Source organism: Brachycentrus maculatus, unplaced genomic scaffold, assembly GCF_059751285.1.
Source record: "Brachycentrus maculatus isolate JH-2025_06_01 unplaced genomic scaffold, ASM5975128v1 h1tg000004l, whole genome shotgun sequence".
Lineage (NCBI taxonomy): Eukaryota > Metazoa > Arthropoda > Insecta > Trichoptera > Brachycentridae > Brachycentrus > Brachycentrus maculatus.
Genome location: NW_028280759.1, coordinates 1,104,702 through 1,120,978, shown reverse-complemented (window position 1 = coordinate 1,120,978; position 16,277 = coordinate 1,104,702). Strand labels below are relative to the sequence as shown.

The window sequence follows — 16,277 nt, the reverse complement described above, 5'->3', positions numbered from 1 at the left end:
TTAATAAGAAAAATGTTGAGCGCTTCTTAACATTATTTTATAAAGTAGATATTATTATTATTTAAATGATAGCTTTATATAACATACTAGGGAAAAAGACCATTCGCCCTTATTCAATAATTTGAACATGTATGTTCGACTATTTTAAAAGTTCTACATATGCATTGTTGTAAGATTCCTTTCGTATGTTGGTTGTGATTTTGATAGATGTGGATTTTTTCAACAAATGGTACTGCCACCAGTTGAGAACTTGTGATGTATATGTATTTAGGTTTCCCCGATTGAACGCAAATATGATTCTCCCTAATTATTTTACGTTTATAGGAGAGAGCCTGAAATAAAATTTTAATTTTAAATATTCATAATTTGCCAAATTTGCAAAAAGTATTATACAGTGTCTAAATGATGGAATAAATAAAAAAAAAATCTGCAGAAAAATAAAAACTAGTCCTTTTGCGCTCAGGTATTCAAATAATAATATGTTATCAAAGGAATGCAAAGAAAAAATTCTGATGGCCCTCTCTCTTCTATCGTATAGAAATAATTGATCCTTTAAAAAATAATACAGCAATGTCGTCACGATTTTACTGTAATGCAGATGTTCTTAAACATTTTGGCGACGGGACCTTTCTGAAACATTATTTTTTTCACCGAGTCCTAAACTAAGCAAAGCTTAGTTCTATGTTCGTTAATTAAAAATAATTATTAAATGAAAATCATACAAAATAGGTACAGTATGCACTATTGACATTTACAATAGAATACAAAATAACACAATGATAGCAATACACAAAGTAATACTGTATTAATTTCACTATAAATTGATAAAATTGTTTCTATTCAATGGGTATTTTTTTAAAGCTGTAAATGTTAGGCTTGAAAGAAGAGTTTCATTAACTGATTCGGCAGTCACTTTGTGGTAATATGTATCCTTTTTTCATTTAAATTTTACTTGGTATAACCCAACAATCTTTTTAAAAATCTGTTGAGATGTGTGATTTTGTGACTGTGTTTGAAAATGATGCGGAATGCTTTGAAACACGTGTCACAATAGATTTTAAGAAAAAGTGGTATTTATCAAGTAAAACTTAAATTAAAAATTGATAGAAGAGAGTTGAAGACGCATATTAGGTTCAACATCAATGCCATTGCGTCATTTTTTCTTTGTGGCTACATATACTGAGAATCTCATTTCGCACAAGTATGTTGTTGGGAACAAACCTACTCGAACAAGCTTGTTTGATTTGATTTTTTTCTCTTTATTTTAAATTATTTTGCATTTCACAATATATTATAATTACAAGGACAAAAAATAAATAATATTTATGCAAAAAGGATCTCACACAGGCATGGCCTGTGTGTGGGTATACATGTTATTTTAGGTTATAATAAAGTTAGGTTATAATAAAATATATTAAAAGTGCAAATACAAAGGACCGATATTTCATTTTAACAGAAAATAAATAAAATAAAAGAAGTTTTGTTTGCTGTTTTTGATCGTAGCATTATTGTAGATTTATATGCTGCTTTTCACGGCGCAGCCCTTGCGAAGCACACTTTGAGAACCTCTGATGTGGTGGGTTGAGGGTGCCTCGCAACCAACGGAACGAATACGATGTAATAATTTTGTAATGAAAAATATAAAAAAAAGCAATGACGATTTTCCCTTTGCGCACTCGCGCGGTTTGTTTATAAAATTGTTTATAAGCACGCACCCGTCGTGAAAATGGCAAATCTTTGACAGCAAAATCGCGGGAAATCGCAAATTAATATCCTACCCAGTAGCGTTTATAGCGTCATGGCGCGTGGCATAGAGGAACATAAAATACCAGTAAAAGTTTGCGGCTTTTAAGATATGTACCATATATAACACATGCATAAACATTATATGAAGCATAGACGGAAGAAATATACATTGCTTTTGGCCAAATGGATCGAACTTGGGTCTGTGAAATAGGCTAGCTTGAGACAAAAAAATGGCGGACAGGAAGCATAAAGGTTGAGAGAAATGCAGAAAGAATACTTTTAATTAACTAACTACCTAACCATCACACTGCTTCCCGCAGGGGTAGGCAGAGAGAATAGAACGCCACACCACTCTGTCTTCGCAAACATTCTTCGCCTCTTCCACGTTGATGCATCTCCTCATAAATACCCGCCGATTATAACGACTCCTAACCTGACCACTTTCAAGTATTTGGCATACCTGATCGTGCCATGTTTTACATATTATAATTTTGTTATGGTCGGGTTGTGGCCCCGTGGTTAGTGTCGCGGACGTTGAGTCAGAGGCTCTATGTTAGGCTCATTTTTTCCCAAAACATTCCGCTTAGGCTTAGGCTTGAAAAAAGTAATGAATTGAAATATTTATGTTTGTCATAAGAATACAAATATTTCTTCTTTGTATTAAAAACATGTGTATAATATAGGTAAATGATGAAACAGTTTGCAAAAAAGTATAACGTATAAAAGACAGTGGAATGGTTACTTATTTTATAGCATGTATTTGTATAATTTATCGACAATCCTTTCTTATTATAAAAAAATACAATTTCTTCTTATCAAATTGTACTACAATCATTCTCATTTCTACTTATATCATCATTAAATTTGACCCGTTTATAATTTTACTGCCACTATTGCTCTAGATACGAGATACAGGGTGGCAGTCTAGAGTACTAAATATATACTACGTTAGTCTAACACTCACCCTAACAAGCCTCCTTCGGGCTTTTAGGGCGCGAGGAAACTACACCCTGGAAACTGTACAGGGTGTTATTCGAAATGCCACCCTACATACAAAGTTGACAGATTCTGAAATCAGCGATCTGTGTACAACATATTTTATAAAAAAAGAAATGAATAATTTATAGATTTGTCTACTGCATAAATTGTCACATACTTAATTATAAAATCAAATAAAATATTTACTTGATTATATTATGTTTTATCTTTTTCCACTTCTCCCATTCTTTATATCAAATTAAAAATTCAAAGGCCTCGTCCTTCGAGCAATATTCATTCGTATTTTGTATATTTAAAGCATTGACAACTTTGTGGTATGGTAATAAAACACTCTCCTTACCATCCATTGTTTACTTTGTGTAATACCACTTTTTTAAAACACTTATTTGTGACTACCAGTTTCGGAAAAATATTCCATCATCAGGTCGTTAAAATTAAAATAAAATTATTACGATTTGACATTAATAATAATGAATAAAAAAAAATTGAGTCCACTTTTGAAAATATTCCCATTGTGATTCATTTGTCGTCTTTCTCTATTTAAAAAATATATATATACAAATGTCAAATCGTAAAAAAAATAATTTTAATTTTAATAAATAAATAAAATAATTTAATGAAAAATAAACTAATGCGTTTTTAGTTATTTTCTAAAAGTCATCTCACTCTCACTGTTTCCAACATTTTCTAATATTTGATATTTAAATAAAATTGCATTTATATATTCCTGAAAAAAATACTCATGAAACTTTTCGTGGTCGAATGCTAGCCAGTTATCGGCATCGATTCCATGCGGAAGTTAAAGTTTTAACTACGTAGTGTTAATAACTTTAACTTTACTTGTATTCCGCAATAATTTTTTTTATTAATTTTCCTGACGGTACAATTAATTTCCTGTTAATTACTTACCGACAACCGAATTTAAAATGTCAAAGTCGTTAGAAGTAAAAGTTATCTACCTTAAGTAGTTAATGATTTAACTTTTTACTATTATTCCAACCCTGAAATATAAAAAAAAATATTGAATGATTTAGTTCTGTGCCGAAAATTGTCGTTTATTAAAAAAGTATGTCGTAAAAAAATATAATGAGTTATTTCTAAAATTTAGCAGAACTTTTTTATTTGGATGTATGCAAGATCAGAACCCCATATAAACCAGCCTATGACAATTCACAAGACCTGTAAATATCTGGACTTAAATATTCTTTACAACATTTTGAGTGTGTCCAAATTCATCTCACCAATAGATGTCTCTAGTGAAATTCTAGTGATTCAAGTACAATATTTCTAAATTGGATGAGGGTATATAGAACTTCCGAGAATTTAAGTAATGTGGTTGTCAATCATGGGTAGAATTGTTGAATGTTACACGAGTGTAAAGTGATCACTTAAACTAGCTTATGACGGTCGTAAGCCCCGTAATGCCCAGACTTCCATATTCTTCTTCATCTATGTATGTTGAGATGTCAAAAAATAATAATTCCACATTCTTTTTTATCTTTATTGAGATGTCAAAATGCGCAAATAAAGTCACTTGCAAATTCGCGACCGGGCAACACCAAATGCAGTGACATACATTGGATTAATGCCGGCCGACATCGCGTAACACGGCCCCATACAATGTACATAATATGAGCCACACTTAGTAAATGTAAACAAATCAACAGAATATTCAGGAATGTCTCCGCGCAGTGTGTTCGCAAATTCGCGTTTGACTTCCCCTGACCGACGAAACTAAATATTGTACCGAAAATGTGTGTTCGAACACGTTACCAAAAAAAAATGGATTGATAATAAGTACTTACCCGTGGTTGATTATATTTTTATTCATCTTTGTTGATATATCAATAAAACTCTTGATATAGATAACTTCTGGGCGGAGATGAACCCAGAAATTGTTAATAATGATTGGGACACACTCAAAATATTGTGAACATTTAAATAAAGGTCAGAATATAATATTAGCGGTATAATGTTCTGGTCTTATAAAGATGAAAGCAGTATATTTAATATTATTATAAATAAATAATTAAATAACTAACCATCACACCGCTTCTCCGCAGGGATAGCCAGAGAGAATAGAAACGCTACACCAATCTGTCCTTGCAAACATTATTCGCCTTTTCCACATTCATGAATCTCCTCATATATACCCGCAGATTATTTCGACTCCTGACCTTACCGCATTCAAGCATTTGACATACCTGATCATGCCAAGTTTTTCTCGGTCTTCCTCTGCTCCTTTTTTCCAACTACATTTGCTTCATAAATTTGTTTGTTTTACCCTTTGTTCCTCACTCATTCGTTCCAAACGTCCAAACCATCTCAACACACATTTCTTAATATTACATTAGTTGAGCAGTTTTTTTAATTAGTTATTTTGTATTGTTTCAGTGGCGTGTTAGCAGTAGCAGGCCCAGCCCAACGCGCGCCCCCGCGGCCCCCGCCCCCCGCCACAGGACCCTCACCCCACCAAGATTGCTGCCATGGGTCGGAAGAAAATACAAATCTCGCGGATTACGGACGAACGGAACCGGCAGGTCAGTACTGTTCCCAACAATGTCATCTTACCTGTTCTCAACAAAGTCAAGATATCTGTTCTCGACGATGTTGACTTACCTCTTCTCAACCATGTCAACTTACCTGTTCTCAATGATGTTACAACGATGTCATTTTACCTATTCTCAACGGCGTCAAGTTACTTGTTCTCAGTGATGTTAACTTACCTGTTCTCAACGATTTTATCTTACCTGTCCTCAACGATTTTAATTTACCTATTCTCAACGACGTTAATTTACCTATTCTCAACGATATCATCTAACCCCTTCTCAACGATGTCAATTTAACTGTTCTCAACGAAGTCAAGTTATCTGTTCCCAATGAAATTGACTAACCAATTCTCAACAATTTTAATTTACCTATTCTCAACGATGTCAACTAACTCCTTCTCAACGATGTCAACTTACTTGTTCTCAACGATGTCAATTAACCTCTTCTCAACGATGTTAATTTACCTGTTCTCAACGATGTCAACTAACTTCTTCTTAACGATGTCAACTTACATCTTCTCAATGATGTCAATTTACCTGTTATCAATGATGTTGACTTACTTTTTGTCGATGATGTTATCTTACCTGTTCTCAACAATGTTATCTTACCTCTTATCAACGATGTTAACTTACCTATTCTCAACGATATTAACTAACTTGTTCTTAACGATGTTTTTATTACACATGTCCAAAAAATTTAAGTGCAAAACTACGCTTCGCTATCCTCAGGATATTTTGTCTGCCTTTATAGTGTACTCAAATATTTGGACTCCTTAATTTAAAAAAAAATGTAAAACTAACTCCTACGTGAAGAAACCCCTGATTTATGAACAAGTATTTGGACACACTCTAAATTTTGTGAATAAAAATTGGTGTGACTGTTTAAAATGCAAATATTCATAGTTGGTTTAGTCATAAAACTCGTGTAAAATCGTGGGTCGCCCTTTTTCGTTTATTAGCCTTAAATTTTCCTATGATTGTGTTACCATTTGGCACTGTCATTACGAATTTTTCTAAAGATTGGGTATAAAAAGCTAGCCGTGAGTTCGTTACCCTTCGCTTATTCGGTTATACCACAGTTTGAATCGCGGAGATGTGCGGACAGTGTACCCGGAACAAGAATTGCACATCTTTCTTTTTATTTTATTTATCCATATTGCGTACTCGCTTATCCCGTAAAACTGTTATTTTTTTAAAGTGCGAGATCAATTCAGATTTCACGGCGCTGAATTGGCTAACTTTGATTGACAGCCATTAAAAGTACCCTATTTTACGGATGCACCTAAATTTTAAACAATTAAAAAAAATCTTAAGCAAAACATGGAACTGGCAAAGGAAGGATGAAAGCAGAGTGAACGCTGTTGAAATGCGCTCCTTCAGACGAATGTGTGGAAAATCATTGTATGACAGAATTAAAAACGACGATATAAGAAAGGAATGTAAGGCTGAACAAGGAATAATTGAAAAGATTAGGAAGAGTTCTTTGCGTTGGTATGGACATGTGGAGCAAATGGATAACGAGAGAATGACCAAGAAAATATATGTGGCGAATGTGAGAGGGAAAACAGAACGTGGACGACCGAAAAAGACTTGGCACGATCAGATCAATCCGAACCTAAAATCTGGCGGTGTCAAAAGTCTGCGTAATCGGAGGGCATGTATGACTAGATGTATGGATGTGAAGGAGGCGAGGAGTGTATGTCAGGACAGAAGAGTGTGGCGTTCCATCCTCTATGCCTACCCCTGCGGGGAAACGGCGTGATGGTAGTAGTAGTAGTAGTAGTAAAAAAATCTTTTTATTGAAATTGTTATACATTGTTTTAATTATATTACATTGCAAAGCCAGACTAGCTTTTTTATTTCATTTTTTTTTGTTGACATCTCATCAAAGAAGAATATGGAAGTCTGGTGTATAATCCAGGATTCGGACCTCACATACTAATAAAAGAGTTTCTGATCAATAAATAAAAAGCTATATTAATTTTAAATCAAACACAGATTTTTTGAGTCTACTAACTTGTATTTTATTAACAAAAACACATAAAAACAATTATATTGTGACGATTGTTTTTCGCCTTGTTAGGGCATTATCAAACGAATTTGAAACAATTGTCACAATATAATTTTTTATGTGTTTTTGTTAATAAAATACAAGTTAGTAGACTCTGTGTTTGATTTAAAATTAATACATAAATTAAAATGGAGTTCTACAAATTAAACGCCAAATCAATAAATAAATAAAAAGCTTATTTTCATCTCACCAATAGATGTCTCTAGTGAAGTTCTAGTGATTCAAGAACAATGTTTCAAAATTGGTTCATATATATAGAACTTCCAAGAATTTGAGTAGTGTAGTTGTCAATCATAGGTAGAATGATGAATGTTGCGCGTGTGTAAAATGGTCTCTTAACCAGCCTATCACAGGTCATAATCATAATCCCTGTACCCAGACTTCTATATTCTTCTTCATCTAATGCTGAGATGTCAAAATGCATTTTTTTTAGTTTTTAAAACTGAACCGATCTCTAAAATGTCAATAATTTATTTAGACCATTCTGGAAATCATTTGATTAAACTTTTTTTCTTTACAACCTGGCGTTTCTCATGTGTGTGATTATAATCCAGGATTCGGACCTCACATACTAATAAAAGAGTTTCTGCTCAATAAAAAGCTTATTTTCATCTCACCAATAGATGTCTCTAGTGAAGTTCTAGTGATTCAAGAATAATGTTTCAAAATTGGTTCATGTTCATATATATAGAACTTCCAAGAATTTGAGTAGTGTGGTTGTCAATAATGGGTAGAATTGGTTAATGATACACGTGTGGAAAGTGATCACTTAAACCAGCCTATGACACTCGTCAGCCCCGTAAATGCCCAGACTTCTATACTTTTCTTCATCTTCGATGAGATGTCAAAAAAAAATTAAACTTTTATTTTCTTTCAAGATTTTTATTAATTATCTACAGAGGCGAACGAGTTGATGAGATGGTCATATGAAAGTTTTGACATTTACAGGGCTTATGGCCAGTAGTCGGCTGGTTTAAGTGATCACTTTAATATAATTTTATACACAGTCCATCATTTGCCATTATGCCCATTATTGAACAACCGTACTACTAAAATTTTGAACACGGCATATGTATCTTTTTCAACGGGACAATTGTATTTTTTCTTTATCAGGTGACGTTCAACAAGCGTAAGTTTGGCGTGATGAAGAAAGCATACGAGCTGAGTGTGTTGTGCGACTGCGAGATCGCCCTCATCATATTCAGCTCCAACAACAAACTCTACCAATATGCCAGCACAGACATGGACAAGGTAATTCATACATACTCGCTTTATCAAATCTAATTCAATAGCAGAAAAATTATTTTCTGACATCTCATCAAAGGTGAAGAAGAATATGGAAGTCTGGGCATTTACGGGGCTGACAATGCCCAGACTTTCATATTCTTCTTCATTTTTGATGAGATGTCAAAAATAATATGAAAATAACTTCTGTAATTGGAGATAATCCAGATTTTGTGAACAAGTATTTGGACACACTCAAAATGTTGTGAATACCAGATTATTTGATTTTGCATTGATATTAAATGTTGGATTTATTTTTCCTTCTTAAAATTGTCAATTTGGGATGTGTTTTATGGTCCATTGCGTCTTACAGTCCAAAAAATAAAACTGTAATTGGAGATAATCCAGATTTTGTGAACAAGTATTTGGACACACTCAAAATGTTGTAAGCAGAACAAATTTATTAAAATTTAATAAAATGATAGGCTGATATTTTTATCAACCGGGTTATTTAGATCAATAACCCGTTTTACCGCCCTATTGATATTATCAGACTGTATTATTTACTGATTTGGCATTAACTTTTTGGATGATTTAAGTATAAAAATAAAACACTCGTACAAGACCACTTTTGAGTTTATTAATGTAAACATGACTAGTCTTGAGAAGCACAGATATTCTCATCAACAGGTGATAATACCAACTAACAAGGGTTGAATACAGTACTTATGTATGTATGAACTCAAAGTACACTTAAGTCCATTAAATACGTTATAGAGTCCTGTGGGACTTCCTTTCAGGCTCTATGTTTTAAAACTAGTTGACTTTTTATAATTAAAATACATGTATTATAGAAGACTCTAATCAATTGTCTATTCATTTATTCATTTATTACTTTAAGTACTGTGTTCAAGTATAATTGCTTGAAATAAAGTACTTAATATGTTGAAGTAAAGAATAGAAGCATGTTAAAGTATTTGAAGTACAAATTTCAAGCTCAGATAGCCATATAAAGTACTTGAAGTACATATCCCATGCTCAGAGAGCCATATAAAGTATTTGAAGTACATATTCCATGCTCAGAGTGCCATATAAAGTACTTGAAGTACATATATCTTGCTCAGAGTGCTATGTAAAGTACTTGAAGTGGATATTTCATGCTCAGAGTGCCATGTAAAGTACTCGAAGTAGATATTTTATGCTCAGAATGCCATATAAAGTATGTGAAGTATATATCTCACGCTCAGAGTATTAAATAAAGTACTTGAAGTTCATATCTCATGTTTAGAGTGCCATACGATTGAAATTGCATAAGAGGTGAGTGTTGACACGATGAATTATATGTTCGTAGGTGCTGCTGAAGTACACAGAGTACAATGAGCCGCACGAGTCCCTCACCAACCGCAACATCATTGAGGTACACAACGTACGGCGCCATGTGTGTGCGTCGTAATGCATCGCACATGCAATCTTGCCCAAATAACACTTGCTAATACACTGTCGGACCTTCCGCTACCTCTCCGTGACCGCTCACGCTGGCCCCAGTAACGCGACGCGGAGGTGTTCAATATGACATGCGCTGACAAGACCATAACATAAAAAAATATACACAATTAAAATCACTATTTGGAAATTCAGTGATAAAAGCATCCAGTCATTACAACTTTTGGATTCAGTTAATTTGTAAAGAATTTTCTTTGCAGCCTATATATTAAGGCTTGTGTATAAGTAGATAAAAAGCATTGATACCAAAAGTATGAAAAAAATATAGTAAAATAATAATTTATTTTATATTTTCAAAATTAGTATTTCACTATGTGGGAATCGAACCCACAACGCTTGTTTTATTGGGTTTCAACGGGTGGTATTAAATAAATATTATGGTGATAAATCACTTACATGTAATTTCATCCCCATAGGAATCAAACCCTCAGAATGTTAATTTAGTCCAATTAATATTTTGACAAAAAAAAGTATATTTTGAAAATACATTTTGTTTTTAATTCCTTTTTTTACGTCGTTTATTGTACTGTATGACAAGATAAGCAGTTTACATCCAAACCATTGGATATAAACTAACAGGCAGCAAGGCATAGTTGGGTAGACCCTCGACTGCGAAACTGGCATTACAGGTTTGATTCCCGCCAATTGCAAAATTAATTAAATGCCAAGAAATATTTATTTTCATATTGTGTGGGTGATTTTTTGTGGGTATTTTTCACATTTACCTTCCTTGTCCTTACTATTTTACCTGCAGACAAGTCTGTAAATATAAGGCTTTGTGGATGATTTAATTTATTTTTTGTTGAAAATAGTAAAACTAGCTAAGCAGCTATTTTTTTCTGAATTTATTTTACTTCGTCAGCGTTGAATACCTCCGGTCGTTTTGATGTTTTGATGTTTTGATTCAAAAGCAAATTTTAACCTTTTGAGATAGTCATGTTGTGTTATATTTCATAGTTTTCAACTAACAAACTAGTAACTGTGTTGTTGATATTGTTCGTGAAGCATGGCTTGATGGTTTTAATATTTAGCGTTCTAAAGTTCTGATTTCCGAGTGTCCAAATTAACGGAGTGTTATTTGCCAGCGTTGCATCTTTGCCTCTTACATTAAACCACACATATGTGCGCTAAAGAGTTTTGACATTTTATTAATTGTAGTTTTAAGGCAAAATATGATTAAACATTTTCTGTTATCGCTGGTGTTAATTTGATTTTATTGAGACAAATTTTTGAAAGAGCTTTCTTTTTAAAATAAACCAGGATTTTATATTGATATAATTTGATATAATATTAATATAAACCTGTTTTAGTTTAACATTTTACTTGTTAAATAATTATCTTCAAATTACAAAAATAAAGTATAATATTGAATTTCTTCCAGCAGTTTGATCTCAACCATTTGAAAATCCTTCTTTGTATTACTTGTTAAAAATTCAAAGCCCTTCTTTCATTTGTGCAAATATTACCAAAAAAATGATGATAGAAAATGTTTTCTCTGTTCAAACAACGTTTCGTCTGATTTCTGAGAGATTTGCCCCAACTTTTTTTACAGAATATGTTTACTAAACCCAGTATTATTTTCAAGCCCTGTTAAGTAAAATGCTCCCAATCCTTTCATTTTGTTTACTGTAATCTCATCAAACAGTATCTGGAATTATATACATTGTATACACATTTATTGAAGTAGGTAGGTTGAATTTTGTTACCTTTGGTAAATTAATCCTTTGGAGCATATAATTCATGGTACTTTGATCTCCAATAGCTCTTAATCTCTTCTTAATTTTGAATTCATCCCCTCTAAAATATCAAAATTATAATACCCAAACGAGGGTTAAATATTGTATGAACATTATATTTACATTAATTTTTGACACTTTGCTAAATAATCAATATTTTATTTAAATATCTTGCTATCAGCTATGCGTTGCTGTATCTCAATCTGGTTAAATGAAATAAAAAGGTAGCACACATTTCTAATTTGTTGAATTTCACAATACTTGGGTATACAATATTGTAAAAAAAAAACATGCGTCCGCCATTAGCAATGATAGTATTGCCTATGTTATTGTTACTTTCAATAGATGGCACTGCCATAGTGGTAAAAAAAATCTGTCCCAAGTAAAAACACATGTCACGGGTATATACAAATATGATATATGTGAGTTCCAATAATTTGAGTAGTGTGGTTGTCAATTATGTGTAGAATGGTGAATTTTATATGTGTATAAAGTAAAAACTGAAACCAGGTAACTAGACTGGTCGTAAGCCCTGTAAATATCAAGACTCATCTATCTTTAGATGTCTTGCAATGAACTTATTGAATGTAGGATTATAACACATACAAGTCTGAATTTGTTCAAATAAGTTTTGTAAGGTGATTTACATTGTCAGTCTAAAATGGGTGCGGAAATAAATGTAGCAAGTTTCGTCAGGTTGAGATCATATCGGATCATGTCATAAAGAAAAATCTATTGTAAAGAATGTCGTTTTACTTGTCACATTGCGATTACAATAGCTTTATCTGCGACGTATGAACTAGAATCATTCCTTACACGTGTAAGTATTTATAATAACAATACTTTTTTTGGAACACCAATAACTTAACCCTTTGAACTTTGCCATGTTTACCGTGAAATTATATTGTGGTAAAATATTCAGTTGAGAACTAGCGAGCTAAGGTCTCGTCTCTTCTAGCCTTGAAATATTATTAAAGATGGTTCTGATTCCAACTTTGTCACCTTTATCAGTATCTAGCCTACTTAAGCATCTATTCTTCACATATTATCTGGGCTCTACATCACGTAACGCAGCGTTACCTGGATCATAAATTATATTATTATTATCTAACCATATCCGCACCCTATGTGGAGCATATAGAATCCACAAACTGTCTCCAGGCTTTTCTGTCGGCCGCCAGCTCCCTTGCATTCTACGAAGTCAAGTCCGCATCCTGAAGTTGGCATGCAGAATACATGGCCTAGCCAATTGATTTGCCTTTTCTTGACGACAATTGTCACCAAGATTTGCTGCATTCTGCGCCTTATCTCTTCATTCCCTACAAAGTCAAACCACCGCACGCCTAAAATTCTCCGCAGACACCTATTCTCAAAGCTTAGTACACGGCTGCTCTGGGCCCTTGTAAGGTGCCATGTTTCACAACCGTATAAGAGAACAGGAGCAATGCAGGCATTGTATAGGCAGCATTTGGTCTTCACCGAGTATAAATCCGATCTCCAGACAGCCTTCATACTGTTAAATGCAGACCCTGCGAGTCCTAATCGCACTCCCAGTTCCTTTCCAAGGCTGCCATTTTCAGTCACGTACACTCCCAAGTACTTGATACTCTCGACCCTTTCGATGCGCTGGTTACTCAACGTCAAGGGTTGTTGGGCATCTAGCCATGAGCTGTTGCACAACACATGGGTTTTCGCAACATTTATTGTAAGCCCTATAGGCTAGCCATTATAACACAAAATATTTTAAATGTTATGAATATGATATCAAAATATGGTTAATTTCTTATCTTAAATGATGTCATTCTATCCACGATAACAAAGCATTATCAATATGTTTTATTTGGTTGTACTCAAACACTGCATTCATCCCCTGAGACTGATATATATATCAAGATATTCTTAGTCATTGGTTGGTTTAAGCAATTTACACGCTGTGTAACATTATCATTCTACCCATAATTGACAACTACATTACTCAAATTTTGGAAAGTTTTAAACACATATGTTGTGATCAATCCTAGAGTGGGCGTACTACGAGCATTTTGCTGCCCTCGCTAAAAAAACGTTAATAATTCGTAAACCAACAGTCCCTTAAGTTTAAGCTTTTTGGTAGCTGCCCCCACTTTTGTTCGCAACTCGAGCCCAAAGATTGGACGCCATCAGTGCGCGGAGTGCCGCTAAAGGAAGATGTTGTCGGCTATTTGCTCATCGCGGGCTATCAAAATTACTGTGCAATGACGATTGCACATACTTATGTAAAGACTTTTGCTAAAGCATATCCTGTAAATGAAGAAAATATATTATTTTGTTTGTTTTTTGCCATTTTAATTAGTATTTTATAGGAATAAATGAAAAAAGTCAATTATAATGTTACATTTTCCAAAATCTTTAGTAAACCAATGTTCCTTAAACAGACTTCAATAAGTATGTTGATTTGTAACTAGTTATTTGTGTTTTACTTAAATCCTGAGAAATTAAATGAAATCAAATGCATTTGTCCAATTTAAAATGGTCAATGAAAAGGCCGAATACGGTTTCGCGGAAAAACGCGCCAACTCTAGGGTAGATAGAAATTGAGATTTAGTGGTTCAGCATTGGTGCTGCAAATGATTGATAATAAATCAATTCCACCGTGAGTTACATTTTATTAAAAATCTCTCAGTCATCAGACGCTGGAACATGACCCTCGGTCATGCCTCGTGGCTGTCAAGCCCCTGAGTTGTGTTCACTAACCCGCAGGCCCTCACGAAGAAGGAGCACAAGAACGGAGTGATGTCCCCCGACAGCCCGGACCCCGAGCCGGAGTACAGCCTGACGCCGCGCACCGAGGCCAAGTACTCCAAGATCGACGAGGAGTTCCACATCATGATGCAGCGCAGCCAGGTCAACGGCGGCCGCAGCGCCGGCTACCCACTGCCCGGTGGCGGCGGCGGCTACGGAGACTCCAGCCTGCTGCAGCCCAGCCCGCAGATGCACCCCTCCATTAGCCCGAGACCCTCTTCTTCAGAAACAGATTCAGGTAACGTAATTGCATTTTAACCCTTTGCACTCGAGACTTGTTTTTGTATGATATACCGAGTGTATTTTTTAAAGAATTTGCACAAAAATAGTTGATTTTTAAAAAAAATATTATTAAAACTTGGAAATGGGTATCATGCAAATTGACAATAAAACCAATTGATAAGTGTTTAAAATGGTTTATTTAAGAAAAATAAAGACAATTGGTTACTATTTTAAAATTTTATAATCTTTCAATGTACAGTATCTAACAAAATAATCACCCAAATGCATCATAGGCAGCCCAGGACAAGTATCACAAAACTCGTAAGTCTCATGCCTTTACCAATTTTGGTCCCTAAGTGAGAAAACCACATAGTCTCTTTTTGATTCTATATGCAAAACATGTAGTTTGCCATCCAGGCGGGCCTGGATACTACGTATCTGTATCCACTTCTCTCTCTCTCTCTCTCTCTGGTCTCAATCCTGCGGATTGGTCTGTAGCAACAGATCACATCTCTTTTGCTATTCTCGCCAATTTTCGGAAGTCCTCTTCATCTCCTCATACGTCTAGCAGCCCATGTCTTCGTATAAGTCGCTTAGGTATTCGCGGCGTGGGCATCCTCTGGCGTTTATTCCCTCGATCGTCTCCTCTATTATTTGGTGCAGGAAACCCTCTTGTCTTAGCACGTGGTCGATCCATTCGGCGCGTCTTTTGGAGATAGTTGCGAGTAGGTGCTTCCTTTCCTTGATTAATCATAGTACCTCGTCATTGGAGATGTGGTCTCTCCAGGATATCCGCTTCTATTTGGAACATATAGAGATTACAAACTGCCTCCAGACTCTCTTGTTAGTTGCTAGCCCCTTTGCATACTCCCAAGTCTGTTCCGCGTTTCAAAGTTCAGACGAGGACTGTCGATAAATTGTCAGCAATGGACGTCCTGGGTAACTGAAACCTAATGCCTTGAAAAAGTTGCAAGGTTGATGCCGCAAGCCGCTCTCAAGTTGCAAGCCGCTCTCAGGAGGCATGCAAAGTAAATCACCTTGCCAACTAAATCACCTTTTCTTGACGACAGTTGTTACCTACATATTTCATAAAAATTATGTACAACATAATTTTTATAAAAGAGACTCAAAAACCTGCACATAATTAAAGTATTCAAAATAAATTCGTTCTTTGCTCTTTCTTGTACATAAGATACAAAACTAAGAACTTTTCCGTGATGAACTTGATATCAGTCAAGGCCTGATAATGAAGTAATAATTTTTTAATGTAATTTATCTATAATTTATAAATATTAAGTAAGAATGTTATCTTACACAACATGTCCAAATGTGTGATAACAGTAATAAATAATAATTAATTGCAATATTTTGACTGTAAGATTTGTGACTACATATGTAAATATGTACTTATGTACATATTGTTATTTTTCATCGATTTTAATTGAA

At 34.3% G+C, this 16,277-nt stretch overlaps 1 protein-coding gene across 6 annotated transcripts in view; it reads left to right on the top strand.

Annotated features, from left to right (window-relative positions):
* Positions 1-16,277, top strand: part of Mef2 (myocyte enhancer factor 2) — a 219,306-nt gene that overhangs the window by 192,558 nt on the left and 10,471 nt on the right. For 5 of the 6 annotated variants that reach the window (XM_088274276.1, XM_088274122.1, XM_088274418.1 and 2 more), the window contains 4 exons: positions 5,140-5,285; positions 8,479-8,616; positions 9,941-10,006; positions 14,568-14,847. In XM_088274276.1, coding sequence (XP_088130402.1) covers positions 5,232-5,285; positions 8,479-8,616; positions 9,941-10,006; positions 14,568-14,847 — 538 coding nt within the window. In that variant the 5' untranslated portion in view covers positions 5,140-5,231. The remainder of the gene's footprint in view (positions 1-5,139; positions 5,286-8,478; positions 8,617-9,940; positions 10,007-14,567; positions 14,848-16,277) is intronic. The other variant, XM_088274349.1, reaches the window with a different exon arrangement.